The 19,297-nt window shown below is 37.3% G+C and overlaps 1 protein-coding gene across 1 annotated transcript in view; it reads left to right on the forward strand.

The window, feature by feature from the left end:
• The window catches only part of LOC128568068 (T-cell receptor-associated transmembrane adapter 1), a 34,805-nt gene that overhangs the window by 7,497 nt on the left and 8,011 nt on the right, over nt 1-19,297 (forward strand). The window contains exons 2-4 of the mRNA XM_053565746.1: nt 1,103-1,213; nt 10,434-10,470; nt 17,309-17,370. Of these exons, the coding sequence (XP_053421721.1) occupies nt 1,103-1,213; nt 10,434-10,470; nt 17,309-17,370 (210 nt within the window). The remainder of the gene's footprint in view (nt 1-1,102; nt 1,214-10,433; nt 10,471-17,308; nt 17,371-19,297) is intronic.

Genomic DNA, 19,297 nt, shown 5'->3' on the forward strand with positions numbered 1-19,297 from the left:
GTAAGATTAGCCTATATCACAAAATCCCAAGACCAGAGATGTTGGCGTGGATGTGGAGAAAAGGGAACACTTCTACACTGCTGGTGGGAATGCAAATTAATACATTCCTTTTGGAAAGAAGTTTGGAGAACACTTAGAGATCTAAAAATAGATCTGCCATTCAATCCTGTAATTCCTCTACTAGGTATATACCCAGAAGACCAAAAATCACATTATAACAAAGATATTTGTACCAGAATGTTTATTGCAGCTCAATTCATAATTGCTAAGTCATGGACAAAGCCCAAGTGCCCATCGATCCATGAATGGATTAATAAACTGTGGTATATGTACACCATGGAATATTATGCAGCCTTAAAGAAAGATGGAGACTTTACCTCTTTCATGTTTACATGGATGGAGCTGGGACATACTCTTCTTAGTAAAGTATCTCAAGAATGAAAGAAAAAGTATCCAGTGTACTCAGCCCTACTATGAAACTAATTTATGGCTTTCACATGAAAGCTATAACCCAGTTATAACCTAAGAATAGGGGAAAGGGAGGGGAGGGAGGTGGGCGGAGGGAGGGTGATTGGTGGGATTACACCTGCAGTGCATCTTACAAGGGTACATGTGAAACTTACTAAATGTAGAATATAAATGTCTTAACACAATAACTAAGAAAATTCTAGGAAGGCTGTGTTAACCAGTGTGATGAAAATGTGTCAAACGATCTGTAAAACCAGTGTATGGTGCCCCATGATCGCATTAATGTACATAGCTATGATTTAATTAAAAAAAAATAGAAAAACTAGCCAGGCATTGTGGCAGGGGCCTATAGTCCCAGCTACTTGGGAGGCTGAGGCAAGAGGATCACTTGAGCCTAATAGTTTGAGGTTGCTGTGAGCTGTGATGATGCCATGGCACTCTACCCAGGGCAACAAAGTAAGACTCTGTCTCTAAAAAAGGAGAAGGAGTTACCAATGTTAATTCACATCCTGGCAGGGGATCTGTCCTTCATTATGAATAAATTCATTCACCTTAATTGTGCCAATAAATAGCTAGACCAAAATAAATGGGTAAGCAGCTATTATATTATAGGTATGTTTACTTTTGTTTCCAGGAAATTCCGGATGCCCCTTTTATCTCTGGGGACTTCTAGCCTTGTTGGGTTTGGCTCTGGTCATATCACTGATCTTCAACATTTCTTACTATTTGGAAAAGCAGCGACAAGGTAAGACACTTGGACAAATAGCGACATGGTACCTGCTTGAATAGAGACTGTGGAGTCACTCGGAAAGTCTATGAAAGTAGACAATTTCATGACATGTCATTCATTAGGATATTCTTATCTGTGGTGAATCTGGTAATCATTTTTCACCATGAGGCTTCTCTTAATTTAGGAATGCAATTATATTAGAAATGTGAAAAAACTCCCCAATTTAGCTTTATCGCTCTCTCTGTTTTGGGGTGTGGAGTTGGAAGAGCTTATCTGGTGAACCATTGTTTCCTCCTCCAATTGAACAGCACGTGAAATTGTAGCCTATTTTGAAGCAGCCATTAAGGCTCTCCGTGATGCATAGTGAGAGAAGGGAAGAACAGCTCTGTAAGATTCCACTCAACCTATCAGTGTCCTCAGGATCAGTCAGACCCTCTCAAGTGCTGCAGGCAGGGGTGTGCTCAGAGGGGACAGGAAAAGCAGGAGGCTGAGCCATGGCCTGTTCTCAAACTCTCCCAGGGGTTCGGGGGTCAGTGAAGAGTATGTGCCGCTGTCACTTTTACTATTCAACAGGTTGGGCGGCTGTTTTCACCATGTGCCTTTCACGTGCTTGTGCCGTGCTTGAAAGAGCATAAACCAGCAACTGGAACAACCTTTACATGCTGTAGGCATTAACACATCTGTGTCAAGTACAGAGCGGATGGAAGAATGAGAGTTCAACCGATGCTGGGAGGTGTCTTAATAACAAGAAACTCTTAGGAACAGAACATTTAAATAATGATAAAAGAATGCGACGTGCACTTTCTTTAATAGATAAAAGGAAATAAAATGAAGGTAACAAAATTAAGTTAGACACGTGTCCAAGAAAAATTGCCTGAAGCTAATTTAAAACAATGGCCACATTGCAGGAAATGTCCTTGATCCTTGTAGAAATATCTTCTCCAGTGTTGGTAATTCTAATATAAAATGTGAAGAAGAAGGCCTTTATTGTCCTGCAGGGTTTGGAAAAAAAAAAGAAAGCAGGCACTAGAAAATGCAGTGGCCTAGCTGAGGCCATACATCTATTCAATGGCAAAATCAAAGAGAAGTACCCGGTTTTTCTAATTCTTTGTCCAAAATAGTTTCTACCAGCACGTGCTGTCTTTATAGTGTTGACCAAATGTCCTCAGCTGGAAACCCAACACTCTGGGAGGATCTATACAACATCAGTTCTATACCTGAAGTGAAATTTCAGGCTAACAATTCTTTTTCAATCACAGTGCTTTCAGCAATTAATTTAAAGATAAAACATTTTCAAATTCTTTTTCAATCACAATTCTTTTTCAATCACAGTGCTTTCAGCAATTAATTTAAAGATAAAACATTTTCAAACAAACTTTATAAGTCAAATGTACAAATGTTCCATCACTAGACATCTACTACAAAGTTTCCTTCTTTTATAGAAAAAAATGAGTTAAGAGCAGCACTTCTTTATAGAATAGTTTGACTATATTTTAATTTTTTCATTAAGATGTCTTGTGAATATAGATAAATTAGAAAAAAAGGTGAATTCGGGGCTAGAGAGGTGAAACGATTTAAGGTGGAAGCCAGGAGAAGAACAAGCATCTGAACTAGATGCCAATATCTTTTTTAAATTTTTGTGAGACCAAGTAAAGAGGAGCAGTCTGTTACGTTTAACTTGATTCCCCAGTGTCTAACTTAAATTTCATCTAGCAAATGTACCTATTTATTTTCTACTTAAATTGTCATTTTGTTCAGCCTTATGATTACATTGAACAGTGGATGTTAAGAATCACTTTTTATCAATATGATTAAGATCAGGACTTGTCTTGTTTTACTGACTTACTATTTCTGCCCCCAAAGTAGTTGGCTGTATTAGTCTTTACAACTCAATGTGAACAGGTTTTATAATTTTCATTTTTGACCATTGAAGTTTATTTATCTATGTCCGCGCCGATTTTCCACCATGCAAACTCTTTTGTGGAGTAGCTTATATATGTAATGGTTAAGTTGACTAAAAAGATAGTTGCTAAAAGGCAGTAACCTAACTAAAAGTACTGGGGGAGGAAAGGAAAACATTTTTAAAAATAGGACATAATGGGGTGGTGCCTGTGGCTCAGTGAGTAGGGCGCCAGCCCCATATGCCGAGGGTGGCGGGTTCAAACCCAGCCCCGGCCAAACTGCAACAAAAAAATAGCCGGGCGTTGTGGCGGGCGCCTGTAGTCCCAGCTGCTCGGGAGGCTGAGGCAAGAGAATCACGTAAGCCCAAGAGTTAGAGGTTGCTGTGAGCCGTGTGACGCCACGGCACTCTATCCAAGGGTGGTACAGTGAGACTCTGTCTCTACAAAAAAAAAAAAGAAAAAATAGGACATAATAAGTGATATTTATTAATTAATTTTTTTCAAATCAATTTCAGGCACCTCAATTTTTTTAATAATATACCTTTGAAGTCAATCTAATGTGAGTTCAATATTTAACAAGAGGCAGGATGTGGTGGCTCATGCCTGTAATCCTAGCACTCTGGGAGGCCAAGGAAGATGGATTGCTTGGGCTCAGGAGTTGAAGACTAGTCTGAGCAATAGCAAGACCCTGTCTCTACTAAAAATAGAAAAACTAGCTGAGCATAGTGGCACATGCCTGTAGTCCCAGCTCCTCAGGACGCTGAGGCAGGAGGATTGCTTGAGCTCAGGAGTTTGAGGTTGCTGTGAGCTATGATGTCAGAGCACTCTACCCAGGGTGAAGGAGTAAGACTATGTGTGTGAAAATATATATATTTTGCAAGGTGTTTTGTGCAAGTGACATAACTTACCTGAGTCTGTTTCACTATCTATAGCATGTAGGAAATATGTTCTGATCATGGGGTTCTTGTGAAAATTTTATCTATCTGCCTAAACAAATATGATCAATATCTAACTATCCACCTTTTTACAGTTCTGGAGACTCAGTATGTCAGTCCTAGAGCCCATATCATGATATCTGGTGGCTCTAGTACTTCCTTCCTCTCTTCCACAAATAATTATTAAGGACCTCTGATGGCCAACTGCCATCCCATTTAATTTTACTATCTATTATTTTAGTAAACATTCATTCCTCTGGCTTATTCGCTGCTCCTGCCATCACTATGCCCTCTGGGTCCTCTCCAGCTCTCTCTTCACTTCCTTCCCCCATCTCATTATTTAATGGGTCTGTGCAACACCCTAAGCTTTAGCAGTAATTGTCTTGTTCATGTAAGTCACGTTCAGGTCCATTTCAGAGAATTTTCTGTAGGCTTTCATGGAATTGGTTCTGAACATTAGCCTATCACAAATCCTTTTATTTAAGCAATGACATGCCCTCCTTAGATGGAGCACACAACCCTGGGACTTGCACTTTATTCGTGTGCAAACCCAAGACTAGCCTTGGAGCGGCCATTATCAATGCTGTTAGAATGGCCTTTGTTCTCATCCCACCTCCACACTTCCTCTCTGCAGCTTGTTCCCACGGCCTCAACTTCTCCTGACATCTTTCTACAGGTATTAGTAGTAAATCTAATACTATCTTTCTCTTTCATCCAGAGATTTCAGGTAGTTTTGAGATTAGCTCTGCAAACTGACTCCTTCCCAGTCCTCTCACAAAGACTTGTCCCTGCCTTATTTCTCAGGACTCGAAGACTAGAAGAGATTCTATCATATCAGCCAGCTTTTCGGCTGCTTGGTCTGTGAATGCAATGCTCCAGTATCTGACCTTATGTAACTCTTTCATGTTTGCATTTTTGTGTGACTTTTTGTGGCTAAGAAACTTGCAAGATATGACTCCACCTTGGGGAGCAGTCCGTGAATAAGTTTTGCTGGTGTATTAAATAGCTTGCAAAAGAAAAATCTCCATCCTAGCAACAATACAATATCTACAAATTCAATCAGATAGACCAGATAAGCCTCTCCTTGATGTTTTCCTGTAGCAGTTAGGTAGAAGCTTTGAAATGGAGTTCTCTTATCCCCACAAAATAAATCTTTCATTTTTATGTGATTCTTTGTCCAAATCTGTTCTTTAGGAGGATTATAGTTTTTATTTTTTTTGTGATAGGAATGCATTAGCTTTTTTCTTCCTTTAAATCCAAAGAATATCTTTATGTAACTCTTCCTCTCTGCTCTGAGAAGGATAAACAAGTGTATGGTCAGCTCATACATCAAAGTCCTATCAGTACATCTCCTGTTTACTAGAAAATTATTGCACATTTTTCACACTGAAAATGTATTAGGAAGATTTTATTATGGAGTTTAAATCATGTGCTGTTTTTTTCTTGAATAGTGCATAGGAGAACGAATGCCCTAAAGGGGAAAACATAAAAGCAAATACGTTTGCATCACACCCTCTCAACTACAAACCTGACCACAAGGGTTTGCATCTGAATCACAGGAGAGAACTGTGAAGGCGCACCTGGTTTTTCCCACACACCATCTTGCGTGCCTAATTGCTTTATAGCAAAGGGCATACTTTTTGTTTTGCTGTATACCATGGAAATCACTAGGCAACCTTTAAATCTACCAGCTATTTCTAAATAAACTTAAGAGCCTTCACGACCAGCAGACTCTTTTCAGGAGCCTCAGCTCAGACCTTTATTCTTAGCTGTAACCTCTGAGATTTTCAGTAGTCCTCCCTTTTAAAGAGATCATATTCTATTAACCTTCTAGGAAGGATTGTAAAACAAAAAGCATCGCACTCCTGATCACCCAGCTCCAGATTACACATTTACATCCTGAGAGTAACATGGAGTGAGTGTCCTGGAACGTCTCACGCCCCATTTCAGGTGCTCCTTTACCTATTACATACTGTCATTTTTCACATTGGTTTAGTCCCCTTTCCTTCCATCTAAGCATTGTTATATTGTATCCTGCATAATTGATTTTAATTCTCTTTGCCCATAAAGCTTCCCCCCTCACCCGCCTCCCCCCGTTAATTGAGGCTACAAAGAAATAGGTTACAATGTTTGCATTTGTTAGGTAAAGTCTCTCTTATAATTGTGTCCCGCCCTGAGACATGTGCCATACACCCTAACATTGTGCTTATTAAATGGAGCACACCCATCTTCCTCTCCTCTCCTCTCCCTCATTCCCCCAACTCTTGAATTGAGTTTTTCTCGTATGTGGGCGTGTATTAGATCATCTACTGCCTTCATATTAGAATTGAGTACATTGGATTCTCGCTTTTTCATTCTTATGAAACTTTACTAAGAGGAATGTGTTCCAACTCCATCCAGGTCAATACAAAAGATGTAAAGTCTCCATCTCTTTTAATGGCTGAATAGTATTCCAAGGTTTACATGTACCATAGCTTATTAATCTACTCCTGGGTTGGTGGGCATTTAGGTTGTTTCCACATTTTGAAAATTGTACGTTGAGCTGCGATAAACAATCTAGTGCAAATGTCCTTTTGATAAAATAAATTTTTTTTCTTTTGGGTAGATTCCTCTGGTAGATTGCAAGATTAAATGGGAGGTCTAATTTGAGTTCTTTGAGGATTCTCCATATTTCCTTCCAAAAAGTTTTGATTTTACTTTTTTTGTCCTGTTTTTTTCTGCTGGTAATACATCCAGCTATATTTTCCTTCTGACCTTTACACTTACATTAGTACACTTTCTAGTCACCAACATTTATACTTTAAATATCTCTAATAGAAAAATCCTATGTTATATTTAAAAAATATTAACCTGGGGGAAATAGTTTACTCCATACCTTATTTTTCTCTTATTAAGCACTGAAACTATTTTTAAATTATTTTTTATGTTTTCTTTCCAATTAATACTTAGCTGATGACAGTTCTTTTGACAAAAGTGAGATTTAGTAATTTCATTTCAAATCAAGCTTTACTTATAAATCTTTTAACTTTAAAATACCATATTAATAATGTCAGCCTATTTTCAGTTAACTCATTTAATAAAGAAACTTCCCCAAACAGGCAGGCACAATTATATTCTGGCTTACTATATAATATGTATTTAGAATATATAATGACAAACTTAGCCATTTCATGAGATGTTTTTAATAAAATTATCTTATTTATCTTCCCCATCTATTCCATGACACAGGCATTATCAATTCTACTTCTGGAAAAAACAGAATCTGAATTTTGAAGTAATATACATGTTTCTGCATGGCAAATGCATTGCATAATTGGTGCCAAATCCATGTCTTCTGATTCTTAACCCTGAATTTCTTCCATAATACATCAGGCTACAGTTTTACTAAATGTAAATTCCAGGTAAATCTGAAAAATAGTAACCTGAGTATTAACATTTTCTTCATATAGGAAAAAAACAACACCTCTTATGTCTTATCTTCCAGTTTATAAGTTTCTGATCTATATTAACTTATTTTTCTTCTTATGCTGATTGATATCATTTATATTTCTCAAGTTTGCTGATTTTGGTGAACTTCCCTTAACTTGTGGCTACTGTGCAATAGTTTCTTTTACTTTTTTTAAAAAATTTATTTGTTATTTTTGGGGGGCTAATATGAGGGTACGTATGATTACCTTATGAATGCAAATGATGTAACCTAAAGTCCAAAAAGTCAGAGTTGTCATCTAGCCTTTCACCAAGGAAGTGTGCCATATACCCTTGCATTGTACCTGCTAGATGGGAACTTAATGAGGGCTCTCCCTGCCTTCCTCAATTTAATTGTTTTTCTCTTGTGTGGGCCAGTAGTTGTTGATCTATATTCAGATTAGTATTGAGTACATGGGATGCTTGCTTTTCCATTCTTGAGATACTTGAGAGAATGTTCTCCAACTCCATCCAGGTAAATACAAAAGATGCAAAGTCTCCATACTTTTTAATGGCTGAAAATTATTCCATGGTATACATATACCACAGTTTATTAATCCATTCATGGTTGATGAGCACTTGGGTTGTTTCTACATCTTTGCAGTTGTGAACTGAGCTGCATAAACAGCTCTTTGAGTACAAATAACGACATTAACAAATGAAAGAACATACTATGCTCATGGCTGGGAAGTATCAATATTGTTAAAAGGACTACATTACCCAAAGCAATCTACAGATTTATTTTTAATTTATTTGAGATAAAGTCTCATGCTACTGCCTCAGGCTAGTGTGCTAAGGCACTAGCCTAACTCACAGCAACCTCAGACTCCTGGATTCAAGCAGTCCTCCTGCCTCAGCCTCCCAAGTAGCTAGGACTACAGGTGTATGCCACTATGCCTAGATAGTTTTTCTATTTTTAGTAGAAATAGAGTCTCACTCTTGCTCAGGTTGGTCTTGAACTCCTGAGTTCAGGCAATCCACCTGCCTCAGCATCCCAGAGTGCTTGTATTACAGGTGTGAGCTGCTACACCCAGCCTTGATTTTCTATTTTTAGTAGAGACAAGGTTTGCTCTTGCTCGAGCATGTCTCAAATTTCTGAGCTCAAGCGATCCTCTCACCATGGCCTCCCAGAGTGCTGGAATTAACAGGCCTGAGCCACTGCACCTGGTACATGCAACATCTTTTAGACCTTTCCAGCTCCTCCTCATATTTGGGTGCATTCACATTCAAGACTCATCTGAAAGTGGTTGAAAGTAACCATCTTTTATATGCATTTCATGGAAGAACATTTTCTCTCTGCTAGAAGTGTATTTTTTTCATTAATATTAAATCATAGCTGTGTACATTAATGCGATCATGGGGCACCATACACTGGTTTTATAAACAGCTTGACACATTTTCATCACACTGGTTAACATAGCCTTCCTGGCATTTTCTTAGTTATTGTGTTAAGACAATTATATTCTACACTTACTAAGTTTCACATGTACCCTGCCATATCCCAAATGGATTCCATTCATCACTTTTGGTCTGAAAGCAGCTTAACAATATGCTCTGCAAAATCTTCCCTCATTTGGTCCTTCACAGAATTCTTCCTAACACATTGTCATGTGACATGTCCATTTCATCCATTAATGTGATTGTTTTCACAAATTGTTCTCCTAATGTTTCCTTAACAGTTAATAACCTCTCTAGAGAATAACTCAACTTTGTCACACATAAATCTAACTGAAAATAATCTTTGTAGTTCAATGACTTAATTATTTGAAAATGTTATTGCTAGCTCCTTACTGAAACACAGCATTTGTCATATTTTATAGCTGAAGGATCACCATTCTGATACTATTATAAATGGGTGATTGTCAGAGATGTAGATAGTACTGGTCTTCTTTTTTATATGAATACCTTTTGCAAGGTTTTGGTTTTTATTTAATTCCAAGTTAATAATAAGCAATTCATATATGGTAAACATATTACTATGTACGTCCATCTAGTTCAACAAAGAAAATTTATTAATGAATAACAGATTTTTTCATAATACTGATCTTAATTATCAAAACTGAATTTTTTGACTATCCCTTAATTTTCCTCAGTAATTCATTATTAATGCATTGCCTTCATTTAAAAGTTTCTGAAAACTATATTTTCTAATATCTTTTGAGTTCATGTATTTAACTAGAAGTAAAAATACTTCGTTCTAGTTGTCTTTGAACTACCGCCTTCAAAATTCAACAGTGGATTACTTACTGACATTTGGCACAAAATTTTTTCATAATTGTATTGTCCTACATCACATCTCTGGTAAATCTCATCTCTGCAGAGAAAAAAGAACTTTTTTTTTTTAACACATCGTACTGTTTTAATTTTAGAGACTGTGTTCCAACTTTTTCCAGAGCTCTTCTCCCTAAGACCCTCATTTCTCCTGACAACTGTTTGTATCTTATAGATGAAATGGAATTATGACTGTCTTCTAGGGATTTTTTTCTTTTTTATTTACTTATTTTTTTTCATAAGGAAGAAAAACTTATTCAAACCAGCATAGGCAAAGAGAAAAACTTACCAGAAGGATGCAGAGGTGTTTCATAGAACTTAAAGGTAGGAAGTACAGCTGTGCTCCATAGTAGACCAGAACCACAAGAGAGGGAGGAATGAAGGGTCCTACTTTCTCTGCTTAGTTTTTCCTGAGTAAATGGCCATATATCTGAACTGTACATCACTTCCAAGATGCATTGTTTTCATTCCAAATTAGAAGGATCTGATTGGGCCCATTAGGAGGTTTTTATCTTTATTTCAATCCCTAGTTCAATTAGCAGTGCCCCTAGGGTCTTGATCAAAGATGTTAACATTGAGGCTAAGCTGTAAAAACCCTCTGTACAAGATTTAACAAATGTATGTCAAATTTCTTTTAATCCATCTATTTTGAATCTCTTTCAGATAAAATGTACAGGTACTCCAGTGACTACATTCCCAGGTATGTTGAATCATGTGTTGTGATTCCCAATAAGGAAAAGTAACAAATGCTATAGGGCTCATAGATTTCACTCAGGAATGTTGCATGTGGGTTAAAATAAAATGCAAAGTGATTTTTAATTATTTTTACTCCCATCTGAAGATTAGAAGCTCTAACATTATTATCTGTCCTAGTAATTTATACCTTGGGAGTCAGTAAGAGAGCTGGGTGAAGGATGACATAAGATTCTCTTTTGGTATCTATAGAATTCTTACTAGTTTCAGAAGCAGATATCCTAGATTTTGATTCAGATCAAATTGTAAATGTATAATTTAATTAGAAATATAAAATCATGCTATACTTGAGAATCCAGAATAGAAAAAAATTGGACACACATATGTACAAAGATGCTTAGCAGTATGCTGTTTCTAAAGGTAATGGCAAACAATAGGGAAATGTGATAAACAGATACTCTACAATAATATGCAGTTATAAATGTAACTTATTCTTTTTAAAACTTTTGAGCTAGTTGTAGAGAAATTTGTATACTGTTTAAAAGAAGGTTTGTGGTATAAATCATAGTGAAGAAACTTCATTTTCTTGGACAGTACATTTTGACCCAGATGTGTCATTGTATTGGAGATTTCTGTTTTAGGAGTAAAAAAAAACTCTAAATAAAGAGTATTTCCTAGAGGGCTCTTCAAGACCTTTCTAAAATGGTACACTGAAAGGTCTTTGAAAAACACAAAGCTTTCTCACTGGGTAGGAAAAGATTACAAGCTTTTTCGCCCTCCAAAATGTCTTTTAAAAAAATTTTCCATGTGAAAAATTTCTCAGGAAGATTCAAGATTTGGGCTGCAGGCAGACACATACATGCTTTGTTTTTATGACAACTCTTACCTTGGATTCTGTAAAATGAGACAATTTTTTAAGACATAAGTTCATATCAAAAGTGATACTTTGATACTTTTCTTTCTTTTATAAAAATGTGACAGAAAGTCTTATCTAACCATGTAGTAGAAACTAGTCTCTGATGATTGATTTGATGCTCATCATTTTACAGGGAAATTAAGATGCAATGTGATAGCAAGTCTTTTCATTGATCATTTAGCTAAAGACTAGGTTGGTGGTTTGGGGGTCAGGATGGGACAAGTTAAAAGCAAAATTAGTAAAATACCCATTTCAAAGCAATAAGGCGTTTAGTCCTCAGGGAAAAGGTAGAAAAGAGGCTGCTTCTTTTGTAACATTCGTTCATTCAATAAATATTTCCTCAACAAATAAGCAGTATGCTAGACAATTGCAAAACAAGTTTGCTGACTACCAATCCCTAGGAGGACTCCTATTCCCTGTAGGCTAGCAAGGGTCATCACTACTCTGACCATCAGGGCTAGCAGCGCACACTGCAGCACACTGTGTTTTGGGCTGCACATTTTCTACTTGCCTGAGTCTGGCGAGACAGAACACTCTCACAGTGAGTTATATGAAGTGTATTTGCTACTTACAAATAAATAGCAAGGGATGATGACAAGCCTGTAATTCATTACGATCTGGTTCCCCAAGCTCATCCCAGGGTGGATGGAATCTCATCTGCATGTATCCCCCTCGTGCTGCTGCTGAGGGACCCCAGAAAGTAGCCCACCTTGGGTTTTGTACCCCAGAGGCAATGTGACATGCTTGGCTAAAGCATGGCAAGGCATTTGTTTCTTTGAGGACTGGAACAAAACCTGGGCTGTTCCAGCCAGTTCCTCTTTATCCCAGGGTGTTGCATTTCTGGCATATTTTCATAGAGTTATTCTTAAGAATTATTACAAGCAAGAAAGGGAGAAGAACTGGGTTGGTCCAAGGCTACCCAGAGAACTGTCCTGCAATAATAGAGATACAAAGACGGAAAGACACATGTCAAAGATTTAGTAATCTATTGTAATAGATTGTAATCTTCATCTAGGTAAAATTCGAATATATGGTGTAGCTTTTATCTGTAAGATGGGTTGGCATATTAACCCACAAATTTATACTTCATAACTTACTTATTTCTCTCAATTACATAGTTTGGGAACCCAAATCACTTTCAGAAGGAGGCCTGGGTGCTCTAGCGAACAAACAAAAAACCAAAAATCTACCTCCATCCATTAAAATTTAAAACATTGAAACAAAGCAAGTAGAAATAAGGTCTGTCTTTCTTACGTGGAACTGGAATTACTGACTCTCTTCAGCTACAAAATGGTTTGTGGCTAAATAGAAAAGAAATTAACTCACTAGAGAAGAAATACAACTCTCTGTTGTATTTTCTCCCTGCCCCTACGCAGTAGGAAAACTATGCAGGAAGGAAACAGAATCCCTCCTCTGGTTTTTAATTCCTGCTTCCCCAAATCCCTGCCCTTCCTGCATTAGAAGGTCAGAAACATGATCGCTTTAAGGACAGCATAGCATCTAAAACTGACAAATTACAGACACGTTTTATGGTATTGACCCTTTGGCCACTTTATTTTTCGTTTAAAACATAATTCTACACAACTCCTATCATTTTATTTGTGTTAGGTAGATAATGCAATGGGACTATAATGGATTAGAGATCCAGACAGTGTTCTATTTGAATCAAACTCTTGCAATGAAATTTCGAGTCTTGGAAAATGAGCCTTAATAAACTTTAGTTTTATCATCTGAAAAAAGCCAGATTGTAATACTTTATTTACAGAGTATAGTTAATTAAAAAAATTTTGCTTTATTAAGGTCTAAGAAAATTCCTGCCCAGTCCAGAATGTTCATTCCCTAATTCAGGAAAGTGGTTCAGGTTTACAATTATTTTAAGCTTATTCTGACTCCTTAGTTTTCAGAGTCCCCCTCAAAAAACTTCAGACACATTCGTGGCAGTTTTCATGACCTGCTTCTGGGTGGCACTAGAGGTGCTTTTACCATAAAATGTTATCTCAGTTCAGCCACTCTTCTACCTTCTGAGAGTTTCTTGGGTTTCTGGAGCCCTGCAGGGCAGAGATCCTCTTCATTTTTTTCTTTACTAAGTATACTGAACTAAATGTAGCCAGTGCTGTGGAGCAGGCCTTGATCTTAACTGTTCTCTTACCTGTTCTCAGGGCTGATCGTCCTCGTGACAGTAGAACTCTTGGGTCTCCTTCCCCGATATCTCAGATGTCTGAATGAGGGTGCAGGCGAAGCCCTCACTATGACCATGGCACACTGTCACCAAGTCGTGTCTCTATGTCTTCCAGCTTCATGTTTTTTAATGTGCAAATAACCATGACACAAGCCCCAATCCTTTGTAACTGCAGGAAGTCTGATCCCTTTGCTGAGTATTTCTGGGAACCCTCAGAAGGGGTTATGTGTCCCACAAGCCTTATTCTTGGCTGACTCCCTGTCACCCACAGCTCTGCCATTGCTCTCAGATTCTTCCCTGTCCTCCTTCCTTTCAAACTTTGGCAAAGTGTCCCAAAGCACTGGCAATATAAGCTCCTTGTACTAACCGCACTTTACAAAGAAAGGGGCATATTGGAGAGAAGCTTGTACAGCGATGGAGAGAATGAAAATTTAGTGTTAGATATCATGGCTCCACGCATCCATGAACCATCCCCATCATCGGAAACGTGACTGGATTCACTCATCAGCCTCCAGCCCCATAAAACATTGCTGTGGTTTACACTGTCCCCCCACCCCGAATCTGTGGCTTATCACTGGTGCCCTCCCATCCCAAGTTGAAGACACCTACACCCATATCACAGGTTATGCCAAAGAAAGCAAAAACATAGTAATTGCACACAAATACTCAAAAGTACATTGCTCCAAAAACTTTCCTTTTTCTCTCCTGCATCATTACTTTTCTATCCCTTTTGTGTTTATTCTCATCATCCTAAAAACAGACTGTATTGTCCGTACCTTAAAAAGAAAAAAAGAAAAAACTCCCTTGATCCTAGATTGCCCTGAAGCTACCTCGCCATTGCTCCGCCCCCCTTATAGAAAACCTGAAAAATCCATTTCCATTCTGTCTGTATTTGCTGGCTTCTCTTCCTCTTCTCCTCTTTCTTAAACCCACTCTATTCAGTCTTCTGTCCTCACTAATTCACTGACTTAGTTCTTGTCAAGGTGACCCAGGAACTACACCTGGTCACACCTCAGTCTCATCTCTCTGAGTCCATCTTCAGCATCTGACATTCTCCACCTGAAACTCTTCTCTGGGCTCTGAGCCCCCCACCCCTTTGGTTTCCCACTTCTTACCAGCATTGACTTGTCCTTTGCTGGTTCCTGAACCTTAAACATAAGAATACCCAGGGCTAATCTAGTAAACTTCTCCTCTCTCTAATCTCATTCCATAAGTAATTTCATCCTCTTTCATGGTTTTAAGTAATGGTCATATGCTGAGCCCAAATTTATATTCTGCCTATTCAAAGAAATGCCTATTATAGAAAGCAAGTTAATAATTACCAAAATGAACTTCTGATAGTCTGAAGAAAGAGCAAGCTTAGGGGTCTGTCAACTTTACAGCCCCTTAAAATGGAGACGTTTAATTTTGTAAAAATAGGTGTTGGAACCCTACATTTATTAATACATCATCGAATTTGGGAGCTGAAAAGAACCATAGAGATCAGCTACTTTAATATTCTTAATTTATAAGTGAAAAAAATTGCAAGTTAGAGAACTTAAGTACAAGGTCATCCGGGTAGAACTAATGATTTCTTTTAAAGAATTAAATTTAGTTATATAAATTGATTCAGATCATAAACAATGAGGATAAGTCCTAATAAAATACAAAAAAATTTAAATAAACACTAGAAAAATATAAATAAAAGAACAAAACTTGGACCATAGTAAAAGATATTAGTTCTTTAAAAAAGGTGTTTTGGAGTATTAGTAATTATTGGTTAAAAGATCATTTCATTCAGTGGAGAGTTTGATCTGGCCTAAAACTCAAAAGTGCAATTCTCTCTCAGATATGCTCTCAATTATGAATGTGTTTTTAAAAATGATTAATTTTCCACATAAAACATGGCCAAATATTTGTTCTTAAAGTTTCTTACATATTTGCAGTTGGCTAGAGTTATTGGGCATTGCTGGGTAAAAATATATTTTAAAAATGTGTTTGTTAGGCCGTGCTCCTGAATAATACTTTGTTTGAGATAATTAATCATTTGAGACCTGCCTATAGAGGCAGGGTACTGCATTATAAATCACATCTTATTTTCATTCATAAGGAATGGAAAACATTCATTTTTTGGACATGATTTATCATTTGCAGGTTGTATCTGCTATCTATGTAGGCTAAGAGAATGGATGGATTGTCTTATTAAAAATTCTTCACCTCCTGCTATTATATTCTCTGCATTGCTAGAGAAAAATTATAAGCCGGGCCTACTCTGCATCCCAAGATTAAGCTTTATTGAATTACCAGATGAGAAGAAAGGTTATGGATGATCCCTTTGTTATCAGACAAGCGAAATGCATGCCAGCATCTGGGCTTTTCAAGCCATTTCATACGGGAGTTATTTGAACTATTGTTTTAAGAACACCAACTTGCTATTTACATACTTTCAAAAGCATGGGAAGTAATACAGGTGCTATTTCTTGAGATAAGATCTCTTTTTTCTTTTCATGCAATTCCCTTCAGCTGTCATGACATGCATCTCAAAGTTAAAGCAATTGGCATGACTTTATGAAATGCCACTTTCACTACCTGATACGTTCCTCTGTTCCCAGCCTGCCACTATGAATCTGTTCACTAGGGCCATCATCAATAGTAGGGTGACATTGGTAGGATGACAATCTGGTGACAATGGTAGTATGCCTACCACAGTCTTAATAGCATTACTCACATGCGGCTGGAAGGAAATTTAATCAACTACCAAGAACAAATAGTTGTGTATTCTTGTAAGTTCTCTTGGCTGGGGGATAAGAGGGTGAGAACAGAGACAACACTATGGTCTCTGTATAGTCTTAGACTGTTTTCCTAAAGTCTTTGAAATGTTATCACCCTCAACAAGACTTCCTCACAAGGTGGGCAGAGCATAGGACTTTAGGACCAAACTCGCTTTCGGTGCTAGTACTGCCTGTCCCTGTGTGTCTTTGGACAATTTAATGAGCTACAAATTCCTTACATGAAAAATAGGAATAAAAATATGCATCTCCAGGTATTGACCTGAAGGTGGAATGAACACTGGCTTCATATGTGGTAGTTATTTCTGATATTACACACATGCCAAGCAAAAATAATCTGATTTTTAGGCTTCTGTATAAGCCGGGCAATAATACTATTTTTTGCAGAATTTCCTTACACCTTTGATGTAATGTCTGTAAAACACACAGTCCAGCATTTGGATGTATTAAGTGATGAGTCATTTTTTTGGCATCTGCCAACTTGAGTCTGCCATATTTACTTAGTAAAGAGTTTTAAAGAACTGTACAAAGTGATAGTCTGGGTGAGTAGAGGCAGAGCATTGACACAGCTGAAAGAACAGATAATCTAAATTCTGATCCCAGCTCATGACCTTGAGCAACTTCTCTAACTTCTCTATGCCTCAGATTCCTTTTCTGTAAAATAGGAATTATAAAGTTCATGCCTGTTGGAATGGTGGAAATTAAATGAAACTATGAAATATCCTTGAAGTAGCACTTCACACATGATGTACTATTTGCTACTACTATTATTTGAAAGAAGATCCAAAAATTAGCTTTTTATACACACACACGTGCACACATATATATTCACTCACTTGCACAAGAACGCATCTACCTTGGTTGATTGAGGTTGAACAAGACCATGCAATAGTTAACTCAATATTGAATTTAGCTGAGAATTTAGTTAGGAACTATGTGTAAAGTGGACTCCAATAAAGTAAACTATTTTCTTTCATCACAGAGTTGATGAGTATTATATGGAAGACACACCAATTTATGGTAACTTAGATGATATAACTTCAGGTAAGTTATATTTTTCCATAAATTAAATTTATAAATAAGTTAAGTAAACTTCACTTAATTCCACAAAGCATTTTAAGCGGTACTTTCTCAAAATCATGTTTAAATATCCTAGTGGTCACCATAAATTCAAGTACATTTTGTATATTAATGAGGCCATATTTCCAAAGCTGCATATTGTAAATTGTATTGCAGTAGTTAGTGTAAATCAACATCCTGTTTTTCCTTATTTCCTTCATTTCACTCTACTAGTAATGAGAATACAGGAAGACTCTTACCATGAATTTTGACATGCACAAAATTCTATGAAATAAAGCTATTTCTAGACAAAAAAAGTTCCACAGAAACAATGGTTTGAGTACAAAAGCAAATCTAAGGTGAATAATCTGAGACACTGCACATTTTCTCGATTTTTCATGTTTTAAGCAAAGAACCTAAGGCTAGATGGATCTCAGGTTAGAGGAGAAAGAGCTAAACCGTTGCTGAGTGCTTTATACCTGTTTTGTTCTTATATTACAAGTGCTTTTCAATTCCTGGCATCCTCTCTTTCTTGTACCATCCCAACCCCATAAAAACAAAACACCCAGCATTCTACAAAACAGACAATCTTGGTCTGTTGCCATAGTTCTGGTGAGAGAAGCCCCCTTTCCCACAAAGCACTCATTCAGTTCATCAGAGGAGACTCAGGGGGTGATTATTGTTGATCTTTAAATTTCAAACACAGAGATATCCAGTAATGTATTATACTAGATTTATCTGAATATCTGTATATCAAAAGAGTATGGAATTCTAAAGTTAGGAAAATGTTAATTTTATTTTAAGAATTTAAGAATTTATTTAATTTTGTCTTTCCCTCCATTGTAAAGTATCCTCTGATTTCTGTACTCTAAGGAATCGGGAACTATATTTTAGGAATATACTATTAAAAATGATTAATCCTCAAGCCAGTTGTGGGTGGCTCATGCCTGTAATCATGGCACTCTGGAAGGCTGAAGTAGGTGGATTTCCTGAGCTCAGGAGTTTGAGATCAGCCTGAGCAAGAGAGAGACCCCAGCTGTAAAAAATATCCAGGTGCTGTGAGTCCCAGCTACTTGGAAGGCTGAAGCAAGAGGATCTCTTGAGCCCAAGAGTTTGAGGTTGCTGTGAGCTATGATGACATAGTGAGATTCTATCTCAAAAAAAACAAAACAAAACAAAACAATTTTGTCCTTCCTGTTTCACTTTGCAGAATTGTGGCACACATCTGTAATATTTGAGAACTTGAATTCTGTGTATTATAGTGCCTCAAAGTCCACCATATTTGCAATTTCCACACATAAATGAGCCCAGGTATTACTCCACTGATTCTGATTTAGTAAGTCCAGACAAGGGCTTAGGAATCTGCTACTTAACAGACATCCCACGTGATTCTGATGTACTGATGGATTTCCATGGAGCATCACTTTTACACACCCTTCCTCTGTGTTGCTTTTCAGAAAGGATTGAATGATTATTAGGCTCATGTTATATTTGGTATATATTTTTCTCTCTGGGGTCAAACTTGTATAATCCATATTTCTGTGGATCCTGAGTCACTTCCCCTTTTTTCCTTCTCCCTTTAAAATGGGCATATCTGGGGAAGAAAAGCATGGATGATTTAATAAGCATGTCCCCATAGGATAAAATGAGTGCAGGTCTGCTGGCTGCTGGACACTGTGCAAAAGATTCAGATACTAAGGAACATCACTGTATAGTCCCAGGCTCTGAGGCAGTCGAGCTGAGATATCCTGTCACTGATTGATAATAATAAGATTGAAAATCATAATCTAAACCCTCTTTTTCAAAAGTAGGATATTGGGTTTAAATGCCTTTAAGTACGCTGGAAGTGATAGCTCACATTTGTAATCCTAGCACTTTGGGAAGCAAAGGCAGGAGGATTACTTGAGATCAG

Source organism: Nycticebus coucang, chromosome 16 (genome assembly GCF_027406575.1).
Source record: "Nycticebus coucang isolate mNycCou1 chromosome 16, mNycCou1.pri, whole genome shotgun sequence".
NCBI lineage: Eukaryota > Metazoa > Chordata > Mammalia > Primates > Lorisidae > Nycticebus > Nycticebus coucang.